General features: G+C 40.1%; 1 protein-coding gene across 1 annotated transcript; it reads right to left on the bottom strand.

The window, feature by feature from the left end:
* Positions 1-3,732: 3,732 nt before the first annotated feature.
* On the bottom strand, positions 3,733-21,460 carry WEE1 (WEE1 G2 checkpoint kinase). Its single transcript, XM_006872999.1, has 11 exons — positions 20,626-21,460; positions 18,389-18,594; positions 17,136-17,199; positions 16,780-16,952; positions 16,044-16,165; positions 10,411-10,557; positions 8,020-8,115; positions 7,844-7,929; positions 6,114-6,284; positions 5,873-6,018; positions 3,733-5,052 (listed from the first exon to the last, which is right to left on the bottom strand). Exons 1-11 carry the CDS (start codon positions 21,199-21,201, stop codon positions 4,899-4,901), a joined length of 1,941 nt encoding a protein of 646 aa, XP_006873061.1. The 5' UTR covers positions 21,202-21,460; the 3' UTR covers positions 3,733-4,898.
* Between the last annotated feature and the right edge of the window lie 3,907 nt (positions 21,461-25,367).

The following is a 25,367-nucleotide window of genomic DNA, read 5'->3' as shown; positions in this document are numbered from 1 at the left end:
GGTATGCTCACTATGAGTGATGGAAAGGTCAATCATTCAGAATGAAAGGGGCAACATGTACCTAAGGATGACAAAGGTGAGAAGAGATGAGAAGGTGGGTGGAATACAAATAGGAGCCACAGGGAAGAAATGGGATAACTGTTGTTCATAGAGAGGATTGCCATCATTGAGATGAAACGAAGTGTTTTATTTGTTGAATGTAAAACTGATGATCTTGTCTGTAAACTTTCACTCAATTCACAATTTAAAAAAAAAAAGTTCATGAAAAAGTGGAATGAAAAGATAGTGGAATTTTTTCAAGAAACTTTTTGAAATCCCCTTGTAAATGCCTTCAAAATATTGAATAAGATGTCTTCTAAATTCCTAATTCTAGGTTTCACTTAGGATATTTCACAATATCCAAAACAATTCCAAAATTGATCCACTTTATTGACTGCTTTGACCTTTGATGTTTTCACAAATACAAAGACCTTAGAAGATGTAACAAGTTATTTCATGTGTTCATTAAAGTCAGTGAGATGTTTTGTAAAGATAAATTGAAGAGAAAAGAAAAAAAGTCTAACATCAGGGTGCTGCTGCTTGAATTGTGATGAACCTCAAACATTACCCAAAGAAGTTGTTAGGAATTTTTTTGAATGATGTAACTTCTTGACCTCTAAAACAAAGTGTCCTGATGTGGTGCTGTTGGATAAGCACTGGACTTCTAATCACAAGGTTGGCAGTTCAAACCCACTAGCCACTCCTTGGAAACCCTATACAGCAAGCGTGGGGAATGTCTGGCCCACAGGCCATATGTTGTTTAGTGCCACATAGTCAGTTCCGACTCATAGCCACCCTGTATAGGGTTTTTGAGGAGAGGCTGGTGAGTTTGAACTGCCAACCTTGTGGTTCAAATCGACCTTATAGTCAAGTACTTATCCTACACCAGAACTCCACAGGCCATATTTTTTGTTGTTACGTGTCATCTAGTTGGTTCTGACCAATAGCGACCCTATATAGGGTTTCCAAGAAGTAGCTGGTGAGCTTGAACCACCGACCTTGCAGTTCAAACCGCTTTGTAGTCTGGTGCATTAACCCATAATGCCATACACGATCCTCAAAATCATTTGGTCTGGCCCTGCCAAGGCAACCACTGTTCCAGTCACCACATTGTTGTTTAGTGCTGTCAAGTGGGTTCTCACTCAGAGTAACCCTTTGTAGGGTTTTGAAGGAGCAGCTGGTGAATTTGAACTGTGGACTTTGCAGTTCAAACTGACCTCATGGTCCAGTGCATTAACTCACAGTGCCACACCAGGATTCCAGCTATCACATTTGGGGTGAGTTAACTAAATGTTTGATCAAATATAAAAGGCTAATTTTTTAAGTTGATAATTTTATATGGCCTGAAAATGATGTTATAAATTTTGGCAGAAAAAATGGTTCCCCACGCCTGCTATACAAGGTCACTATCAGTTGGAACTGACACCTTAGCACTTGACAAAACAAAACGCATAGTGGCTCAGTAGGAGTGAACTTTGAAACTCAAGGTCTCTGGTTGGTTCACCAGTCTTTCTCCAAGGAAGAAAGATGAGGCTTTCTGCTCCCACAAAGATTTATAGCCTTGGAAACCCTATACAGGGTTACTATGAGTCAGAACTGACTGTCACAAATCAAAAATGAAAGCCTGAGAACTTGCTCTGGTTAAAGAGGACTGCTCTTGGATTCTTCTTGTTAAGTGCTATCAAATTGGTTCAGACTCCTAGTGACCCTATATAGGATTTCTGAGGAACAGTTGATGAGTTTGAATTGCTGACCTTGCAGTTCAAACTGACTTTGCAGTCCAGCGCATTACCCTGCAGTGCCACACCAGAACTCCCTGGCATCCAGGAGACAGCAGTGTTTGAGGGGCACTGACCAGGATTCAGCAACTGAAAATGAAGGCAACATTTTCAGTGTGCATTCAATTGCAATATGTGATCCCTGCTACCCATAGTTAGTATTTTAAAATTCTCTTCCCTAACAAAAGCTTAATAATTCAATTAGCATTTGTTGTCCCCCCGCATCTTCTTTAGCAGTATGTTCTCATCCTTTGTGTAAATACCAGCAAATCCCAAAAGTATTTCCAACTATTTCGATCACCCTCAGCTTGTTTCCAGCCACAGCACGGTCCTAGCCCAGGTCTCCCTTACTTACTACTACAATGACCTTACAAACTAATTCCAACAAAATTTCCTGGAACCTTTCTCCAATCTACCACCAGTTATCGTCCCAAAATTGTTCCGAGCCCCTTTATTGGATACATTCAACATAGCACTTACCATTTTATTGTCATTTGTTGTTGCTGCTGAGTGCGGCCAAGTCAGTTCCAAGTCATAGACTCTGTATAGGGTTTTCAAGGAGCAGCTGGTGAGCTTGAACCACTGACTGCAGTTCAAACCACTGTTTTTCATAAGTCTTTTTTATTTTCTCTAAGTTCCCAGTGGGCACAGACTTATTTTTCACTGGTCTTTTGTTCTATTACATGTTGTTAAGTGCCAACGGAAACCCGCAGTTTCCAAGGAGGGATTGAACCACCGACCTTGCAGTTCAAACCGACCTTGCAATCCAGTGCTTATCCTATAGCACACCAGGACTCCACCAGATACTAGGCACTGCTGATTATAATCTAAATTCTTATCAAGTTTCAGATGGCTTAAGAATTCCCTCTTTGAATGGCAGGAATCTATTCTTAGTGACACTTAATTTTGATTAAAAAAAAAAATCCTGAACCTTTCTTTGAAGCTAGTGCACTGGAAAAATGCATACTAGACTTTAGGCAATCATAATGATCATCAATTATCACACTTTGTATAATTTTGTCTCCAGTGGCTACTGAAATGTATAAAGACTTAGCTGGTTCAGTCTACGCAGCATTTGAGATTTTCTGTCACCTGTACCTACCAGCTTTTGAGTCTACACCAAACCTTTATTCCTCTAAACTGTGATTTTTAAGACGCCACAGGTTTATAAAATACTCAAGCTTGTGAGAAATGTTTATAGCAGGAAATGGACTCCACTCAAAACCTGATTAAGTACACATGATCAAAGAACAAGACTCTTGTGGCCTCCATGTTTTTCTACTCAAAGGCCTTTTTTTTTTTACTGTGGTTCTGAATGATATCAGGTAAAGCTGTTACAGAATTAAGCACTGTTATCACTTTAGTTTAGGAATAAAAACTCCTGAATTTTAAGCTGTCTTCTGTGAACGACTCAGTACAAATTAATGGTTGCTCTGTTGCTGAGTTCCTTCGAGTTGGTTCTGACCCATGGCAACCCTGTATAGGGTTTCAGAGGAGTGGCTGGTGAGCTTGAACCACCAACCTTGTGGTTCAAATGACTGTGCAGTCCAGTGCCATAACCCACAGTGCCATACCAGGACTCCATAGTTATTGGCTTATTATTGTCTTAATAATTTCCAGCAATTTAAAAATTACACTTATATTTCTAGTAAGCCAGATGTATAATATGCAATGGTATATAAAATATGAAATATTTATAAAGACAAATAAAAATAGTTTGCTGGATAAATTCTTGAATGCTGAAATTGACATGGACTTAAATCCAACATTTATAATCAGTAAGTTTCATATGTTATCAAAACAGCATCTACTGATTTTAGTACTTTATATAAATTACACCCTACTTTTAGAATGAAGGGATAACGGACATAAAATGGTAAAAAAAAACAAAACAAAACAGGCACCACAAAGATTGAGACAATTAAAGTAAGCTCAGAGTGACTTTTAATATGCCAATCAAATGTTAATAAATCACAAGTCAAACAGACAAGTGCAAACATGTTTTAAACCAAAATTAATGAGGAAACAGGCAATAGTCAAATTCTACTTTTTTTGCAACATCTTTTAGCCAGTATTTATTAGTCAAATGGCTAACCAGGGATAAAATATTATGAAAAACTTGGAATAGTCAGAAGTCATTCTGGCATTTCAAACAGCTATATACAGTATCAGTTTATATACACAAATATTCAAAGAAACAAAAGAAAACACTTAAAAACAGTAATAATACAAACAAGTACAAAACTTGGGAAGAGGAAAAGACATTTTAAAAAAGAGTCAGGGAGTATATTATCAGGAAAAATGACAAAATCAGTAATAATTATACTACATTAATACAGCATTCCAAAGGGGAAGGAGAGGTGCATTTTCCCAATGCACTAGCTTCAAAGTTCAAAGGGGGAAAAAAAAGCAAATTGCTGCTTTTCTTCAAGTGCAGCTTATATATTTCACATAATTGTTGAAAAGAAAGCCTATTAACAACGATGATTGTTTAATGCTACAATTGTACAGCAAAGACAAAACTAAAATAGCAGCAAATTCACAAGGCATACTTCCACAGAATTATCATTCCATGGTCCATGCAATGCCTACAAAGTGCTCCCAGTTGGATATACAAGTAAAATTCACAATTAAAAAAGGAAAAGAAATATAAGTTTGACACACAGGTACACTGAAGACTAAGAAGTACTAAGTCTCTTAGCATTTCCCTTTTCAAAGGAAGAAGAGAGTATGGTTGCAATAAAGCCCTTGAGTCCTTTTTACAGGTCACTACAGGGAAAGATACCATTTATTACAATGCAATACGAACTACAAGCAGCACACCACCACAGTGGTTAACCCTGGAAAGGTCGGTGTAACATCCATCAGTGACTGACAGTATAGAGACAGACTGGTAAGACTAGGTGAAAGCCTGATATAAACAATGGTCAAAATATAGCTTTCAACTAAAATTCACAAATAAAGGTCCTAAAAGACGACTGACAGCAATCGAGAAAGTAATTACAAACTGGATTCTAGCAGTGATTTCAACCTAGCTTCCTCTCGTCACAGTTTTCTGGGGGGAGGTGGGAAATGAGTAATTCAGTATATTGTAAGGCTGACAGAGCGGTTCATTTTCTTTCCAATAAGTCGAGATGTTCTATTACTCTGGGTGGTGGATCTAGTAGCCATTCGGTCAGTGAAGAGTGCTCTTTCCTCAGCTGCAGCTTTTGCCATCTGAGCTTTCTTGAGTTCTCTAAAATACAGAAATAGTAAACAAGACTTTTCGTGTATTATATTACTCCTAAGAGGCAATATACATTATCAGACAGAAGAACTTCCCAGGCCATCATTATTCTAAAATGTAAATGAGAGAAGAAAAACACAACAGAAATATCAGCTTCTGGTGAAATTACTTGAATTTATAAAATTATTTTACTTTGTTTTTAGAATTAAAATACCATATATACTTGGGTATGTTGATGAAAGTAATAAAAATGCTGGTAATGACAGGCCTTAATAAAAATATAGTTTCAAATAAAACTTGAATTCATACTGTTCACTTTCTAAGAGATGATGGTTATACAACTTAAGAATATAATGAATGTCACTGAATTGCAGTTCATTAGAAACTGCTTGAATTGGTGTATATTCTTCTGTGTATATTAAACAGAAAAAACTAAAATAGATTAAAAATATATGAAAGGAAAATTCTACTTATTTGTATGGACAAGAGGAATGTCAAGCTAGTGACAATTAACCCTTTTCAATGTTTCAAGTCAGTTTTATTAGGATCTTAACATCCTCTTTTCCCCTTTCCCAAACCATCTTCCTTTAATACGTCAAAGCTCATGTGAATAAAATATGAGAATTATCTAATTAACACTAATTTCATGCTTTCATAAAAACAAGTAGAATAGAATGTTATAAGAAAAATACAAATTTAATAGGTCAAATATTATCAATTAATTTGAATCCCTAAACTTTTATTGTAGAAACATGCCAAACTGCTACATTCTTTGCTGAGAAAAAAGCCTGTCAATGTGAAAGTGAAAACAAAACCAACCATCACTTACTTCTGCAAAAGTGAATTTTTGAACTTTTCCGCATTCAATTCTATTCGCAATTGATCTGCACTCTTTCTAGAAGCAGACAGCAATACCGAATGCTTTATCAGTGCAGCTGCTGAAGGTCTTCGCTCTGGATCTGGATGAATCATAACCTTACAAAAATAAGAAAAATTAAAAAAGTAAAAACATGCAATTTAGTAAAGTGCTGCACCATGCTAATAAAATATTTAATACATGAAATGCTCACTTTTAGCAATTCTGTAAATTCTTGGGAAAGCACTTGTGGTATCCGAGGTAATCTACCCTGTCTGATTTCATGCCACTGGTCTCCATTTCTGGGAAGAGGTTCAGCGCCAGCAGCGCATACTACCGTGAGGGCAAGGGCAAAAATATCTGCCTTGGGTAGATGGGTATAGTTCTGTGAAAGGGAAAAAAAAAAAAACATTTAAAAAAGAAATGTAAAAATGATAACAAACACAAACAAACAAAAAAAACCCAGATAAAGTATGGATCATATGTCAATGAGAATTTAAAGAGACACGACTAAATTAAAAGCTTCCAAGTCCACATCTAGATTTAAGATCTATTCAAAATATTAAAAACTAACACCATATGAGGGATTTCTATTTTAATAACTAAGTAATATATACTCTTAGAGAGAAGGTGTTTTTAAGATTTACCTGACAGTGAAAGCCTATTTCTTTCCTCACTAGCCCTATTCAATTCTCAAAAGAAATGGCTTCCTTCTAGGGACATTCATATGCAAACATAAACATAGATACACTGACAAACTACAAATACATAACAAAGCAAATAAATATACATATGAAAAGAGCAATGTAACCACAGATTTATTCAATACTTTTCATTTTCATTCAAAATTCTTTATCTTGAAGTATTTGTCCCCACCCCCTTTTTAAAATTTTTTTTACTCATTCTTTTATTAGCAAATTCTTATTTACATAGTTCTCAATTTGTATGAGTCTACAAATATTTTTGTAGGGGAGAATCCTAAAAGTAGAAATTGAGCCAAAAAATACAGTATGAGATTTAAAAATGCTGATACTAAAACTTTGATCTCCACCAGCAGTGAATGGAAGCATCTGCTCTTGTTTTCAGTGACATGAGTCAGTTCTGACTCATAGTGAGTCTGTATAAGGTTTTTGAGGAGCAGCTGGTGGGTTTGAGCTGCTGACCTTGTGGTTCACAGTGCAGATTCTACAGCGCCACACCAGGAGTCCATCATAACTCTAACATTGTTAAATATTATACATCTTTTTAAGATGAGGCTTTCTGTTCCTGCAAAAAGCAGAAACTCTATACAGGTCTCTTATGAGTTGGACTCAATGGCACTTATAACAACATACCTCTGATTGTTTAAAACCCTCTGTTTTACACTACCATTCTACCAGTTAATAAGCTCTGGGAGCATACTTGGTGTGTTAATCAAAAGGTCAGTATTTTCAAACTACCAGGCACTCACTCTCTGGAGCCCTGGTGTGGAGCTGTGGGTTAATGCACTGGACTGCAAAGTCAGTTTGAAGCTAAGGTTGTGTGCCAAAGTTCAAGCTCACTAGCCACTCCTCAGAAATCTGATACAGGGTCACTATGGGTCGGAATCAACACAACTGCACTTAACAAAAACAAAGTCATTCTCTAGGAGAAAGATGAGGCTTTCTGCTCCTGTAAAGATTTACAGCTTTAGAAACCCTATGTTGTTGTTAAGTGCTGTCAAGTCAATTAGGACTCATTTGGACCCAGCATAGGAGAAGTGGCTGATGAGTTTGAACCACCAACCTTGCAGTTCAAGCTGACCTTGAAGTCCAGTGTTTATCCTACAGGGCCACACCAGGACTCCTTACAAGGTCACTGAACTGGAACAGACTCCATGTTACATAACTACTACCACCACCATCAGTTATTAATTTAGATCTCTGAATTGATATTCAAATGGTATTATTAAAAGAGAAAATTTACCTCCTGCAAAACTTCATTTGCAAGAAAACGACTATCACCCTCTTCAACTTGTGGACTAGATATCCTTGTTACATGCCCAAGATCACCTACAAGTGTTGAAAAAATTATGATCGAGTTAAAAATATAACAACCTTCTCTTCTAATTAAAAGGTACTATTCTAGATTATCTTTCTTACCTATTTTAAACATAATCTTGTTGGATGCCCAGTCATCTTCATCACCTTCTTCAGAAGCAGCATTTGGGATTGATGTTCGAGATATGAAGATGTTACCTGTCAAACAGTTAATCATGTAAGTTACAAAACAAACAGTATAACCATGTTTTTGTTGTAAAGTGCTGTGGAGTCTGTTTCAACTCATAACAACCCTTGTATAAGGCTTCTGAGGAGCAGCTGGTGGGTTTGAACTGCCAACCTTGCATGCAATCCAGTACTTGCTTTATTCTACAGCTCCACACCAGTAAAACTATAGTTCACAAATAAGGATATACATCAGATTATCTACAAAGCTTTTAAAAATATAAGTTCTTCTGTTCAACCCCATGCCCAGCTGAGGACTAGGGCTATATTTTCAAGGAATGTATTTCTAGAGTAGCTCTAATTTCTGCACACTTAGAACTCACCGGACCAGACCCTTTATCATTTACATATTATGCATTTTAAACTACTTATGAAGGCTTTTTACTTCCACAAAAATTTTTAAAAGTCTCAATTTAAAATTTTAATTAATTAAAATTGAAAAGTCTTTGTGTTGTTAAGTGCCACTGATTTGGTTCTGATTCATAGCAACCCTGCATAGGGTTTCCAAGGAGCAACTGGTGAGTTTGAACTGCCAACCTTGCAGCTCAAACCAACTTTGAAGTCCAGTGTGCTAACCCACAGGGCCATACCAGGACTTTGGAAACCTTTTGAGGGTTGCTATGAGCTGGAACTGACTCAAAGGTACTGAACAACAAGAAGATGAATAATGCAAAGGGCCACAAGCAAGCCAGTAAGTCTGTGTCATTTGTCATTTTGAGAAGGCAGGGGAAGGGTGAAACCTAAAAAAAAAGGCTGTAACTGGATGCAATGCACCATCCTGAACTGGATACCAGTTTGGACATATCAACTATCAAGAACATGGGTCAACAATGGAATACTAAAATATATATACATATATTCTGGCTATTAGATTAGGTACAAATATACTGAAATAGAAAGGTAGAGATAGTTGACTAAAATACAATTTAAGGAATAAAATATCACATAAATTATTATTTTGATAATTAGATTTAAAAATGCAATTATAATCATAATGCACATGTCATTTTGTTTTCAGTAATAAAACAACATTCTTACTATCTTTCATAGGCTGGAAATACCACCAGGCTTGTACATTAAAATTTTCCAAGCATTTTCACGTTAGGGTGTTCAAGTAACCCAATTAGCAGCAAAAGCTTTATTTAAAATTATATATAGCTCCAAAGTTGAAGAGTAGGATTTTAAAAAAATCTTGCTTGCTATTGTTTTTGTAATAATTTTTGTTTCCATGTGGGTGGCTCCATAGGCTAAGCACTGGACTAGAACCACAAGGTAGTTCGAGTCTACCAGCCACTCCAAAAGAGAAAGATGAGGCTTTCTTTCTGTTTCTGCAGAGATCTGTAAGTCTCAAACCTATACAAGGTCATTGAGTCAGAACCAACTCCATGGCACTTAACAAGAACAATACCTTGGTACAGTACCACTAAACCTTGGTAGTACCACTGCTTACGCTGTTAATCATAATTAAGAAAGAATATGCTGAGGTTTTCCTGAGTCACAAAATGGTCAGTCCTACTGAAGCTACTTATAAAAATCAATCATTAGTAATTTTTTAGCTGAAATATGATTTAACAGCCTTGGAAACCCTATACAGGATCCTTATGAGTCAGAACCAACTGCACAGCATTTAATGATACAATCATAATACATGTGACATTTAGTTTTCAGAGTCATACAAAACAACACTTTACACTTCTTGTGCAGACTAGAAATACTTCATCTGCATAACACTTAAGTTTTCAAAAGGAGCCCTGGTAGCGCTGTAGGACCACAAGGTCAGTAATTCAAATCCATCAGGTACTGGTTGAGAAAAAGATGACATTCTTCTGCTCCCATAAAAAACTAGTATCAATTCGATGGCAGTGGGTTTAGCTGGTTTAAGTTTTCAAATCTTTCATTTTTTTGTAGAAAACCTGTTAGCAGCACCAGCATTAATTTTTTAATTTCGGTTCTATAGCCAAGTAGCAGAATGAAGCTTTAACCACAGGTTGTCTCGCCACCTTAAGTCCCACATGAGACTGTAGTTCCTACAGTAAGAAACAAACTTACTATAGCTTTCAATAAATGTTAATTATCTCAAATCACTTAAGGGAATAAAAGAACAGGTAAATGGAGATCATAAAACAATACTATTAAGTAGTCAAAGGCCTTTTAAACCTATGAAACACATAAAACAGAATGTACAAATGCTTTCCTATTTGTTCTAAGGAAGCAACTTATTTTCTATAACCTCAAAAAACACCAGGACAGAGGCCCTATAATACTTACTGGGTTTTATATCCATGTGAACCAAACACATTGAATGAATATACTTCAAGCCTCGGCCAACTTGCAAAAGAAGATCCTTCAACTCTATTTCTTTAAAGTAACTCATGCGTCTATAGTTTTCACTTATGGCATCAGCTAAACTTCCACCTTACAAAGACAGAAAAAGTTAGCATTTTCTTCTTTCTGAAATAGTATTTTTCTTCCTTCCACCTTTAATGAATGACCACAGATTCAAACAAGAAAGTCACATTTCATAGGACCTCCTCCCTTTGACATGCCTGTGGAATCAAAACTTTATTCTTTCAAAAGGCAATGAACTCACATTTTAGGATACAATTTAAAGTCTTACTCTCACCTATATATCCCAGCAACTCATAGCTGGTTCTCTTTCCCAGAGTAAACCTATGTTGTCAGTTTCTTACATACTCTAACTGAGTAGTAATAATGCATTAACCAATCCCCTAATTGATGAATTTAAAAATTGATTTCTGATTCTATGCTATTATGGAGTCTGGTGTGGCTCTGTGGGTTAATGCACTGGACTGCAAAGTCAGTTTGATCTGCAAGATTGTTGATTCAAGCTCACCAGCCACGCCTCGGAAACCCTATACATGGCCTCTATGGGTTGGAATATATTTGACTGCACTTAAACAACAATGGAAAACCTTGTACATTGATCATTTCACATATATTTATTATTTAGAAATGGAATTACTGGGCAAAAGGTTAAGTATACTTGTAATGTTGTTAAGTGCCGTTGAGTCAGTTCTGAGTCATAGGGACCCTTTATAGAGTTTCCAAGGAGTAGCTGGTAAGTTTAAACTACCAACCTTGTGGTATGCAATCCAATGCTGATCCTACTGAGCTACCCCAGAAATAATAGATGCATATGTATGTGTGTGTTCACATACACAGTCTCCCAGAGTTAACTGTACCAATTTATACTTCCACCATCAATGTATGAAAATAGGTTTCTTCACACCTGTCACAACAGTCTATAAACTTTACAGGTAAAAACTACTATATTATAGTTTTAATTTATACTATTCTTACTATAAGGAGCTCTGGTAGAGTAGTGGTTACGAATCGGGCTGTGAACCTTAAGGTCAGCAGTTCAAAACTACCAGCGACTCCACGGGAGAAAGATGAGGCTTTCTGCTCCCGTAAAGATTTACAGCCTCGGAAACCATGTACAGGGTCGCTATGGGTCGGAACCGACTCGACAGCACTTAACAACATTCTTACTATGAATGAGGATATCAATCTGCTTTTATAGAATTAGCTAAACCAGTCAGCTCATTTGTTTATATTAAAAAGCTCTATAAAAGACCATTTATGCTTTACCTCAGAAGAAATGAATTTTTATTTAAAAAACAAACACTTTCTATTTAAAGCTTGTTGTTGTCAAGTGCAGTCAAGTTGGTTCCAACTCATAGCTATCCTGTGTAGGGTTTCTGAGGCTTTAAATCTTTGCAAGATCAGTAAGCCTCATTCTACTCCCATTGATCAGCTGGTGGGCTTCAACTGCTGACCTTACGGTTCACCAGAGCAATGCTTATCCTAACTCACTCCCAATGAAAATGTACTAATAAAAAAATAAAAGCTACCAGGGTGAAAAATCAAGGTCAATGATACCAAGTTAGGAAAAGAGGTCCTAAAATTTGAGCAAGAATGACAGCAAAATGTGAAATGTGTTTAAAAAATAAAAACATACACCACATATTTTAAGTGTAAGTATGTTCTCCATACATATACTGAACTAGGGGAAAAGAGGACTTTAGATGGGAATAGGCAAACAAAGCTTAAAATCTTTGATTAAGCTGGGTCTGAAAAGGCATGGCTATTTCCCTTTTTAATCACTCTAGCAACTCTGGTTGAGCCAATTCCTTCTATGAGTTGCTGAAGGTGTGAAAAGCAAGATACTTCTCTGACATTTCAGGTTCTCTTCCCCTATCATCATTTGTCTACACTTCTTTATCCTGGGTTGTTGCTGTTGCCAAGTGCCGTCAAGTCAATTACGATCCATAGCAACCCAGTATAGGGTTTCCAAGTAGCAGCTGGTGAGCCTGAACAACTGACCTTGCAGTTCAAAAGACTTTGCAGTCTGACGCGTTAGCCCACCGCACCACACCAGGACTCCCCCAGAAATTTTACCAAACCAAGAGGTTGTGAAGTGCCATCTAGTCGATTCCGACCTATAGCGATCCAGTTTAGGGTTTCCAAAGAGCAACTGGTGAGCCTGAACCACCAACTTTGCTGTTCAAATGACTTTACAGTCTGATGCATTAGCCCACAGTGCCACACCAAACCAAGATAAAATGTTTAAAATGTAGATAACGGTTTGAAATAACAAAGAAATTCAGTCACAAAAAAGGATAATCAGCTAACCAAAAAGGAGCTGAAGAAAAAAAACTGGAGTTGAAGAAGAGGCCTAGTAGTTGTATCACTAAAGCTGCGGTGTGGCCCGCATCAGGTGACACTGTCAGGGGAGGGACACCAAAATGACAGTCTATAAATTTCTGTGCATTGTTTCCGGATTTTTTTTTTTTTTTTGTAAAAACATTCCTGTAAGTCTTAACAAAAACATTTTTTGTAAGCCCAGTCTACATGATCAATATACCTATATAAGGCTAAAAATGTTTATGCTAATTTACTTTGGAACTTTCTAATGTTCTCTGGTTAAAGTCATTATTACCCAATTACAATGAAGCTTCCAATCATGTGGTTTCATCTGCAAGTGCTACATGCACATGCTGTTATTTTCCTTGTGACCAGTGATTTTATAGTTGCTGATTTTGTCCAATTTTCTGGGGTTTAGCCACAATATCATGCTAAACAGCATTTGTGAACCTAATGGATAACTTTTTATGGAGAATGAAGTATTAAGTAAAGGAAAGGGAGAGAAGTATCACAAAAGGCTTTCACTGTTGTGTAGTGGTTACGAATTGGGCTGCTAACCTCAGGGTCAGCAGTTCAAAACTACCAGCTGTTCCATAGAAGAAAGATGAGGTTTTCTGCTCCTATGAAGATTTATAGCCACAGAAACCCAGGACAGGGTTGCTATGAGTCAGAACTGACTCTATGGCACATAACAACAATAATATAAAAAGATTTTATAAAATAATTTTGTTGTTAGTATTCATATAATCTAAGAAATTACACTTTAGTAATTTGTAACTATATCACATACTATATAGTCTGGTATGAGAAAGTCCAGTGGGGGAGGGGTGTGACACCATGAGTTACTGACTGCACTGGGTGACACTAACTCCATGCTGCTGCTGGGCCTATTTGGACACTTAAACCTTTATATGGGAGAGGAATGATGGAAAAGGAAAACAAAAGATAAGAGAAGGACTATCTCAGGACTTTATCTAGACAGTCATATTTCCCTTTATCTGAGCAGGAATAAACAAATCAGCTGCTATTTCACAAGTATCTTTTTGTAGACCTATTTCCTTATAAAAATCCTCTTCCTAGAGGATTCTTTAAAAACTTCTAATCACATATTATGAGACTATCTTTAACATATTATCATCATACGGGACTTTCTTTAAATGTGTTCCAAAATGAAAATAATTTTCCAAAAGATTATTTAAAAATTTTTATTACAGGACAAGATCTGTGTAATATTAGAAGGTAACAAGACCACTCACTCCTCCTCACTTTTTGGGCCCAAGAGCATTTTCTCAAAATTATCTGAATTATACAACCATTACAAATTTGTGATCCCTGAATTCCCACGGAACACCCAAATCAATAAGGTGAAAAGAAGTACCAAAAGATAAATAAAAGGCGATTCCTTCAGTAAAAATGGAATGGGAAGACATTATATGGTCAAGTTATTTTACATTAAATGCAGTAACCTAAAAATGAGAGTTAAGAAACAGATCAGTCCTTCAATGACTGGACGATCAGAGTTCAAATAGAAGAAGAGGAAAAGTAATCTGATACAAGTTGATGAACTTGACCTACACCTATAGATGCAGTAGCTCAAATGAGGGAATAAATCTTTACAGCGAGGATCATTCCCATCCCTCTCCATATAGACATGGATGGGCAACTTGGACATTGGCTACCCAAAATGGGGGGCTACAAAGGCAAAAAGTGACTGGCTTTACAAGCTTTCAAGTAGGAGCCCAGATCCAGAGAGCACAGGGAAGGTAGAATCTCCACTGAGTAGTATCCAATCCGTCTGGACGGGGCTGATAAAAGGAGATGTGGATAGGTATCTTGTGGTACTATAGTGAATAATTTGTTATCAGGACTGTGAGGGTTGGAAATGTAAAGGCAAACATTTTGTAGCAAAAGGAGGGGAGTGTGACTGACTTTGCAGTCCAAGAGCAGAAGTCCCTGGGACCATCAAGAGGGAATAGGAGAGTGCGGAACCCTACCCAGAGAAACAGTGACGCCAGTGATGGAAGGCAGATATGATGCTGTGGAGAGAAGGAGCGGCTGGGGACTCTAGACCCACAGAGGGAGAGGGGCTGTGTGCTGATGACCAGGGGGGCAGGCTTGTAGTGTATACTCTTTGGTTGGGTGATGATGCACAGAGGGGACTGTAACTATGGCAATGAAACGATATATGATAGGATGAAAGTAAAGCTAATGTTCACATAATTCACAATAAAACATTAAAAAAAAAAAAGCAATGACAGAGCAGAAAAACAGAAAAGTCCAGATTAAGGACAGCTATAACAGTCCAATTACTGTCTATCTCCAAACTTATTGTTATGTGAGAACAAATAAATTCCCATAGTTTAAGCAAGAAAAAAAAAGAAACAGATAAGTCTACAAAGTCATGGGATACAGCTACGTAAATACTGTCATGGTATAAATAGAAACATATCTAAGAGCTGTGAGAAAACAAACTAGTGGCACAGTGTTCATTATATTCTATATTCTAATTAGGAAGAAATACTAAAATAAAAATCGATTATAAAGCAAAAATTTCTGTATACAATTATAGCTTCAGAATTCAGACTGAGAGTTTGTAAAAGTTTAATTGGAAAAGGAAGAACACCAAGCTGGCTATAGAAGGGATTGTTGAAAGCCAGGTAACTTCCAAAATTTGAACCTATACATGTTTGTTTTATGGATAGATTGATTGAGGGCGTGATCAGCTAGAGAACTAAAGTGCACAACTTAATAAAATGTTATTCTATTTATCTTGTAAAAGATAAAAGTGGGACTACACTACAGAATGTCTTGAATGATTGGCTAGATTTAGTAATAGCGAATCAGTCATTTTGTGAATACTCAACGTCTGTACTAGTAGTACACAAAATGAAATAGAAGCAGAAATGAAGTGTAAGAGATAACAAAATATATATGGCAAGCCCTGTGTTCTCTCAAAATGCCTAATTTCATTTGAGTGACAGGCACATGAATAATATGCCTGGTACTTCTCAGGCGTATGTATACAAGGTACCTCAGGAGGCTTAGGGTTTTCCATTTTTAAAGACACAGACAGGCATTACTTTCACTTGAAATCTTATTAGACCTCTGATCCTTTAATTTACAAGAGAAAAAAAGAAACATAAATAGATTAAGACTTGAGTTAATAATAAATATTTCTCCTGTATTCATTCTCTCAAGTTCCTAAGTTACCAGAAAACCATTACATTACTTACCATTACAATATTCATTCTGTATAAGCATATGATCATCTTCTGCCCATGCAGAGAAATATCGAACCACATGAAAATGTTGTCCAAGCACTGCATGAGCATATACTTCTCTCAAAGCGTTCTGCCTAGGAGAAATATGAGATTAATACAATGGTATATCATTTTTATTTGGCCCACAATAAGCAGTAGACTGTGAACAAGGTTAGTTGTTCAAGCCCACTAGCTGCTCTGTGGGAGAAAGATGAGGTTTTCTGCTAACACAAAGATGTTAAAAGCCTCAAAAATCCTATACAGGGTCACTATGAGTCGGAACCAATTCAGTAACACCTAACAAAACTGAATTTATCTGAAAATGTAAAATAAAATGACATCTGTATTATTCTATAATTAGGCTGAAGACCAACTTGCTTATTAAAGGGGTAGGTGGGACTCAATGAGATTTTTCCAAAACCTCCTATTAAAGAAGAATGTTAGAAAGAAGAAACCTTGTTGGCTCTAGAATTCAGGAAATTTAGATCCATTTCACTTTGAATTCATGAGTACTGGTTAAAAATAATACACTTAAATTAAACTCTCTAAATCAGACTTCATTATTTTACCCACTGATATAAAACAAAAAGAATGTGATTAAATACATGATGAAATCATTACCATTTCTAAAAAAGTTAAATTCAGTATTAAACTAAACTGTAATGTTTTTAACATCAAAAGGGCAAAAGATAAAATTGTTAATACATACTCATCAACAGAGCCAGCCAGTGGCTTTTTTGACCGCTTAATGGCATAAACGCAACCATCTAGTCTCTTCACACACTTGAACACAGAACCAAATTCTCCAGAGCCAATTTTCTCTAGTTCATGAAATTCTGTTGTATACCGTGACTTCATGTTGCTTTCAGTAATTGTAATTCTCTATAATAAAAAGTATATCCATATATATAATACAAATATATGAAAATTACTTTTCGCTATGTTGACTGATAACACGTGAAATTTAAAAAATCATTAAACTTTATGTTCAAATGCTTATTTAATGCAATAACTTGTTAAGAGGTAGAAAATCAAATTTAAGGAAAAAATAAGCTAACTACTTACTTTAGCAGGTCTTGTTTCATCTTCAAACTCATAATCACTGGCTTCCATGTCTTCACCACAGGAACTAAGGGAAAAAAAAGTATTTTTCTATCAATGTCTGACATACATATCAAGTTGAGATGCAAAACTTTATCTGATAAAGGTACAGCAAAATGCACAATCAATGAGATAAAAACAAAAGCATTTAGGTAATTTCACTATCACAATACTAAGGCCAGGCAATGAAAATCTCACGTTAAGATATATGTTCACTGACCAAAAAGTTAACTGCCAACACGTACCACAATTAAAGCCTTTCTAGGTACACCCTCATTGCCTGCCTCATTTTTAACACCAGCAGATTTCCTGCAAGCTGTCTAGAATTTTTATTCTTTCTTTTTCATAGAGGATTACTAGCCACGTAAAGGAGCTCTGGTAGCGTAGTGGTTACGAATCGGGCTGCGAACTTTAGGGTCAGCGGTTCGAAACTACCAGCCGCTCCGCGGGAGAAAGATGAGGCTTTCTACTCCCGTAAAGATTTACACCCTCGGAAACCCTGTACAGGGTCGCTATGGGTCGGACCCGACTCGATGGCACTTAACAACAACAACAACAACATCCATCTCTTACAAATTAGGTGCTAGGAGGACTCCTGGTGTGGCACTGTAAGAACAGCACTGGATAGTGAACCACAAGGTCAGCAGTTCAAACCCACCAGAAGCTCCTCAGAAACCCCATACAGAGTTGCTATGAGTCGGAACCAACTCAGTGGCACTTAATAATAGGAGCCCCGGTGTTGCGCTTTTGGGATAAGCACTGGACCGCAAGATCAGTTTGAACTGCTAACTGCTCCTCTGAAACCCTAATACAGGGTTCTCTATGAGTTGGAACTGACCCAATGGCACGTAACAAGAAGTGTTGTTGTTGTTAAAGTGCTGTCAAGTCGACTCCAACCCACAGTGACCCTGTACAGGGTTTCCAAGGAGCAGGTGGTGAGCTTGAACCACAGACCTTGCAGTTCAAATGACTTTGCAATCTAACACATTAGCTCCAGTGCCACACCATGACTCCCTTACAAGAAGTAGAGGGGGTGTGGTGCTGTAGGATAAGCACTGGACTGTTAACCTATATACAGCTGACAACAGTAGACTTGACAACAGTAGAAAAAAAAGTTCAAAGGACAAAGTTTCATGCATTCAAGCAAAATTAAATTTTGAGAAGTTTATCAAACCACTTTTGAGTGTTTGGGGGAACCAAAATGTTGAATCACTTACTCATTCCAATATGTTCTTTTTCGTCGACGACACTGTCCTGAGGAATGAAGCAACAGAGAATCCGGAGTAAAAGGATTAATATTCACTTGCGGCGTCTGTCGCATGTCAAATTCCCTTTTTCCTGATTTTTCTGAGTTCATGAATAGGGAACCACCCCGGAGTTTAACAGTGCTGGCATCGATTCCTCGAGCTTTGGAAAGTAAACTCTAGGGAAGGAAAATGAGTTTTTAGGATACAAGTCCTATGGACAATCAGCCCTCACACTATAAATTTACCAAGCTTTTCATATAGCTGGAATGTGTCTGAAAGTGACACACAAGATTCTGTTGTATTTCAATCAAAATAAACAATATCCTGGTGTGGTACTATAACATAAGCACTGGACTGCGAACCACAAGGCGGGCGGTTCAAACCCACCAGTTGCTTCTCGAAAACCCTATACAGGATTGCTATGAGTCAGAATTACACAGTACTTAACAAGATAACAAGGAATCTGAAGTTATATACTACTTTTTCTGAACAAGACATGCAAGTAAAATCGGCTTTCAGCTCTAAAAAAAAAAAATCTAAAATTCTTCCTAGTTTAACCAGCAAGCCCTTTCAAATACATCTAAAAATAGAAAGCAGTCAGCCATGCCCAGAAAAGCGCCCCTCCCCCCCTATCTAAATAGGGCTTTGAGCGCCATTGCCATTGGACTCATTCCCTCACTTCCAGTGGGGTTTGCCTTGATCAAAGCAGATCATAAAACAGCAAAGCTCAAAAAGCAAATGTATTCCTGAAGTTTATGGATAACGGTACACCAACAATAAAACTGACTCACAATTGACAAAGGTACATTTTCCTATTAATCTTATCTGTTTCATACCTATCTGTATTTAAAGTCTGTTACTTCTTTTAAGGGTGGCAATCTGCATACTCTTGCCACTTAACAAATAGGTGCTCAACCCCTCCTTCAAGACACAGCACCAAGTACATAAATACTTAAGGGGTCCAAGCCCACCACTCTTGCTATACTGTGGTGGCTTGTGAATTGCTGTGGTTCTGAAAGCTATACCACCAGTATTTTAAATACCAGCAGGGTCATTCATGGTGGACAGGTTTCAGATGAGCTTCCAGATGAAGACTGACTAGGAAGGAGGAGCTATGAACTACTTCTGAATATTTAGTCACTAAAAATCTCAAGAATAGCAGAGAAACACTGTCAGATATAGTGCCGGAAAATGAGCCCGTCAGGTTGGAAGGCACTCAAAATGCGACTGGGGAATGGGCAGTATTTCGTTCTGTTGTTTATACGGTCGCTTTGAGTTGGCACCGACTGATGGCACCTATAACAAGGGGTCCAAGCAGCTCTAATGTGGGCTCTTAGGACTTGGACATCACTAATCACTGTGGGATAAACACTGACTGGACTGCTAACCGCAGGGTGGGCAGTTCAGCGGGAGAAGATGAGGCTTTCTGCTCCCAATTAAGACTTACAGCCTCAAAAGGACAGGATCCCTCGGAGTGTAAATCGACTCAACAGCACACAACAACAACAATCATTACGCTGAGGACGATCAAATTGGGCACTACCCATGGGGATAAACAAACGCTTACCCAATACTAGGTCCAGAGAGAAGCTTAAATGCTACTTTGAGTTATTCATGAGTCTTTAGATTGTTAAGTGCTTGGAAGGTCGGCCTTTTCTCTCAAGTCAAGGAGCAAAACTTTCCCCTATATCACCATACGACATAAAACGATAAGCGGAATTAATGTTTAAAAAAAAAACCCCAAAACCAACAAAAAACCACCGAATTCCTTCCGCGTGAGCCGCCCCAATCACAGGCCCGAGCAGTGCATTTAAAAGGCACCATATGGCCGCGGCGCCGGGCCAGCCTCCTCCCGAGCACGTTCTGGGCGCCCCGCTCCGGCCTCCCACGCTCGGGGCGGGCGTTAAGTCCTCCGCCACCTGGCCGCCGCCGACCAGCCCCTTTGAAAGTTGAAGAAGTTCCAGACGAGGCGCATTGTTCAGTTACATAATCTTAACGGACAACCTCTGGGCAGGGCCCAAAACAGGGGCTGCCAACTTTGCGCTGTGCGCAGGAAGGCGAGCGGGGGTGCGGCCCGGCGGTTATGTAACCGAACCCCGGCGCCCGGGGCCCCACTCCGCGCCCGCCGTCGGCGCCCTTTTAAAAGGCTGGGCGGGCGCGGGGGCGCCCCCAGCCGCTGGGCGAGGCCCCGACCCCCGTCCTCTCACCTTGGGGGTGTGCGGCGTGTCGAAGAGCCGCAGCTTGCGGAAGGTCTTGTGCGGCGGGGTGCCCGGGTGGTCGGGCAGCGGCGAGCAGGGACCCTCACCGGCCGGGCGCACCCGGTAGCCCCGCGGGGACGAGTCCCCCGGGCCGCCGCAGCGCACTGGCGAGAAGGAGCTGCCCAGGAAGTAGGCGGACGCCGGCGACTTGACCGGCGACGAGGAGCCGAAGCCCTCTTCCTCCCACGAGTCGCCCTCGGTCCCGCCGCCAGCCCCGTCGGCGCCTGGGCTAGCGCCCCGCAACAACATGTCCTCCTCCAGCTCCCCGGGGCTGCCGGGGGCCGGGCCGGGCGAGCGGCGGCACTCGGGCCCCGGTTCCGTAGGGCTCTGAGCGGGCGGTAGCGGCGAGTCGGGCTCCTGAAAGGCCGAGTCCTCCCCGGTGCTGTGGCCGCTGCCCTCCTCTTCTTCCTCTTCCTCCTCTTCCTCACAGTCGCTGCAGGGAGAGAAGATCAGCTTCTGCCGCAAGGTGCAGGAGGCCCCGGCGCGGCGGGGCGGCGGCGGCTGCTGCCGGCTCAGGAAGCTCATCGCCGCCCTGAGGCTGGGACTGCGGGTCGGAGAGCCCGGGCCCAGGGAGACCAGGACTCGACCAGAGCAGGGGGCGGGTCCGCCACGTGCGACTGGGCGCGCCCTGTCTCCGCGGTTGCAGGCCTGCACTGCGGCAGGCAGCGGCTCCGAGGCGCTCGGGGTTGCGGGCAGCGGTATTGGTGGTGGCAGCGTAAACTGTCCAGCAGAGGCGGCCCCGGCCCAGGCGCCAAGACTAGGGTCTCCGCAGATCTAGTCTCAGGTTCGGGCTCCGCGGCTTCCCGCGACCGTTAACCACGTGAGTCCCCAGGCCACCAATCCCCGCCCAGCCCCGGGTTTGAAAAAAAAGGAGGGCGCGACGTAGCCCGCGGGGGCGGGACTAGTTACGCGATTTTGGCGCGAACTCTCAGGCTCCGCCCCCGGCTCGGCGCGGGGCGAGGTCCCGGGCGAAAGGCGGTTCTGCGGCCCTGGCCTATGAGCGAATGAGTCCAGGTAGCCTGGGGCCGGGCCTGGCACCACCCAAACTGAGGGAGGAATAGTGGAGGCAGCCTTCTGGGAGGGGCGTAGGGAACCTGGCTGCTGTGCTTGTGTGGAGCTCGGGCCTGAATGCGGCCTCCGGGTTGCTCCGCTGGGACCTGGGATGCTGAAAGGACGCGCGGGCGGGTGGACAGTGAGAGCCTCGCAGTCCACGTGGAGCGAGAGGGGAGCTGCCGTGCTCCTCCGGAGCAGCCCGGGGGACTTCGGCCTTGTACTAGACATTCCTCAATGCCGTTCGAGGTGGTGTTGTGGGCGTGGCCATGGGCAGCCACGCTCAGTGCTCTAGGTCTGAGCTCGGATCCCGTGACTCAGGCCTCAGGACTTTCCCAACAGGGAACTAGTGTGGTGAGCTGGAACAAGGAAATCAACTAGAGTTGAGACGTCAAGGTATCAAGGCAGAGACACCTGCTATGGAAATGGCTTCTGAGCCTCTGTTCCCCCCAGGTTGGCTGTAAGGGTCTAGTATGTGACCTCCCCCACTCTGTCGTCCTCTCTTCCGGCTCACCCTGGGCGTGTCCATTGTTAAGTGCCATGGAGTCAGTTCTAACTCTGGACCCTGTATATGGTTTCCAAGCAGCAGCTGGCGGGTTTGAACCGCCAACTTTATGGTTGGAAGTCCAGTGCTGATCCTATAGTGCCGTACCAGGAGTCCATGATAAATATGGACCAGATGTGTCCATAGTAAATATAAACTGCGCCTTTGTCCACTTGACAAAAAGCCAAGTGCCCACTAGGCCACCTCGATGTTTATATTTGTTTGCAAGGTCGTGAGCAAGTGTTGGCAAAATCGACTGGCAAATTTAAACGTAAATAAAAAAATCCCCCTGTACTGTCAAACTGATGTGATCAGTCCCTATTGTCAGTTTCTTCCAATTTTTCAATTGTAATTAACATGAATATTCTATCCTTTTACATATTTTCCGTGTGTGTGTGTGTGTGTGTGTGTGTGTGTGTTTAGGATAAATTCATTAAAGTGGGATTTAGCTAAAGATACAAACTGTCAAACTGCCCTTCAGGGAAAAAAAAAAAAAGTATGACCAGCAGTGGATTAGACTGTGTTCTTGGTGAATACTGGATATTTGTTTTTATTTATATAAATAGACAGTGTTTATGGACCTTAATGACCTTGTTTACTAAGAGAATAGTAAGAAGTAAACAAATGACATACTCTTAGACATAAGTTTGTTAAAAAAAAAAAAAAAAAAAAAGCAGGCTGTCGTGAAAGAATGAGTGGGGGACCATTTACCTTTATTTCCTATTGTCTCTTTTTCTTACTGTGGCATTTTATGGGTATTCACTTTGTCATGTGAATTCCTGGTGCCATGCGGTGGCTTAATGCGCTGGACTGAAAGATCGATTTGAACTGCAAGGTCTGTGGTTCAAGCTCAACAGCTGCTCTTTGGAAACCCTATACAGGGTCCACATGAGTCAGAATCCATTCAAGGGCACTTAACAACAACAACAACTTAGTTATGTATATTGTACTCACCTACCCACACCCTTGTCATTGAGTGTATTCTAACTTATAGCCATCCTGTAAAGCTACTCCATAGGGTTTCTGAAACTACATTTTTACAGGAGCAGCCAACGTCATCTTTCAATCCTACTAGTAATATTTTCAGAGTTTAATTCAAACCTGACATAACACTTGTCACATGGGGAAGTGTTAACTGAAGACACAATGAATGAATCCTCTATAACTGTCTTATCACTTGCTAACTGATATGTAATTGTGCCCTTTTAGGGAAAGACATTCTCTTTTCCACAGGGGACAAAACCAAGAGTGGTTTTTAGCACTGTCCTTCTAACACATCCCTGCTGTCATTCCTGATAAATATGAGACGAAGATTTGACATTTCCTCAATTTTGTATAAATTGTGAATAAAAACAACTTTAGAAAACTTTTTTTTCTTGATCTGTAACATGGGCTGTATGCACAAGTGTGCCTTTTAGGTACACCCTGACTTTAAGGCCCCTCCCCAACTTTGCTGCTTTATAGGAATTCTGAATCTTCTATTTCTGATCCTGCAATCTCTCTAAATTCTCTACCCACTCATTCTTTCACAACAGCCTGTCTTTTCTTAACAAACTTATGTCAGTTGTTTACTTATTACTATTCTCTTAGAGAACAAGGTCCCTCAGGGTAGTGAGCATTTCTATCCTGTTTCTTACAGTATGCTGATGACTCTTAAGGGTTCAACATCTGTTTGAATGTTAGAGCCCTCACTTAAATGTTTATTTGCTTCCTAAATTGACATGTTGGCAGATAAATCTGCCTATTTAAGGTTTTGAGCAAAAGATTACCATTCTATTGAGTAAAAGTTTGTAGAGGTTAGCATGCATCACTTTATCACTTTTTCCTTCATGGTCTTTAAAATACATACGTATGTATTTTCTCTCAAATAATGTAAGATTCATTATTTTTTAGTTCTGTGTTTCGACAAACTTTTTAAAGCCTCCCGCCATCAATTCAGCACTGTTGGTGCTGTAGGATAGGCACTAGACTACTAACCACAAGGTCAGCAGTTTAAACTCACCAGCCCTTCTGTATGAGAAAGATGAAGCTATTTGTTCCCATATTCTACAGCCTCAGAAACCCTATACAGGGTGGAGTCCCGATGTGGCACTGTGGGTTAATGCGCTGGACTGTAAGATCAGTTTGAACCACAAGGCCAGAAGTTCAAGTTCACCAGCTACTCCTGGGAAACCTTATACAGGGTCACTTTGAGTTGGAATCCACTGGAGGGCACTTAACAACAACAATTTATCAATTCAAAGGATACCAAAATCTCCCACCACTCCCATTTGAATCTCCAGCCCAACCCACATTCCCTTCCCCTGAGGTAAATACTCTCAACAGTTTTTTGTTGTTGTTCAACTTTTACTTTGCCACCTGTCTGCTTCCCTAAACTGGAAAGTCCTTGAAATAAGCTAGAGCAAAAAGACCTGGGTGCTGTAATAAAAGGGAAGAAATCTTAATCCATAGCCCCAGAACTTTGAATTCTTGACATTCAGGTCCTCACACATAATGTGAGAGGTAAAGTCTCAGCAAATGTATAGAATGGATAAAAGAAGGAATCAAAAGCTAAAAGCAAGACTCAGTGCTAAAGCTGTTTCCTTTATGAAGCCTTTTCTTGACTTTCTCCACTTCCAGGTAAAACAAGTATTCCAGATCCAGACTTTCCACCATACCCGCCATGCACTGTCTTATACCCTTTCTTTGTTTACGTGTCTAGCTTTCTTCCCACCCAGGGCTAGGTCAAGGTTTTATCTTTCCACTTCTGACAATCAGCACTGTGCCTAAGCCCCTAAGAAAATGCTTAATGTTTCTAGTATAATTGAATATAGATCTAGTGATCTTTAAGACAAAAGTGCCAAGATGAGTAAGAAACCCAGGCCCTGCCTTCTCCAACTGAGAAAATGACACATGATGTTATGATTTAAATGCAGCAGTGTTCTAACCGAAATTTTTAAATGACTGTTCTGATTTTTTAAATGCCAGAAGTACAGTACACGCTGTACTCAGGAGATGGGTCACACCCAGCTATCCCACCCCCACCCCCACCCCCCGGGGCATCACTCATTCAAATTTCCAGTTCCTTTCCCCATCCACTGTTGTTTCTAACTATAAT

The sequence above is a fragment of the Chrysochloris asiatica genome, unplaced genomic scaffold (assembly GCF_000296735.1).
Source record: "Chrysochloris asiatica unplaced genomic scaffold, ChrAsi1.0 scaffold00219, whole genome shotgun sequence".
Taxonomy (NCBI): domain Eukaryota; kingdom Metazoa; phylum Chordata; class Mammalia; order Afrosoricida; family Chrysochloridae; genus Chrysochloris; species Chrysochloris asiatica.
The sequence above is the reverse complement of the archived record's forward strand: the minus strand, read 5'-3'. Positions and strand labels throughout refer to the sequence as shown.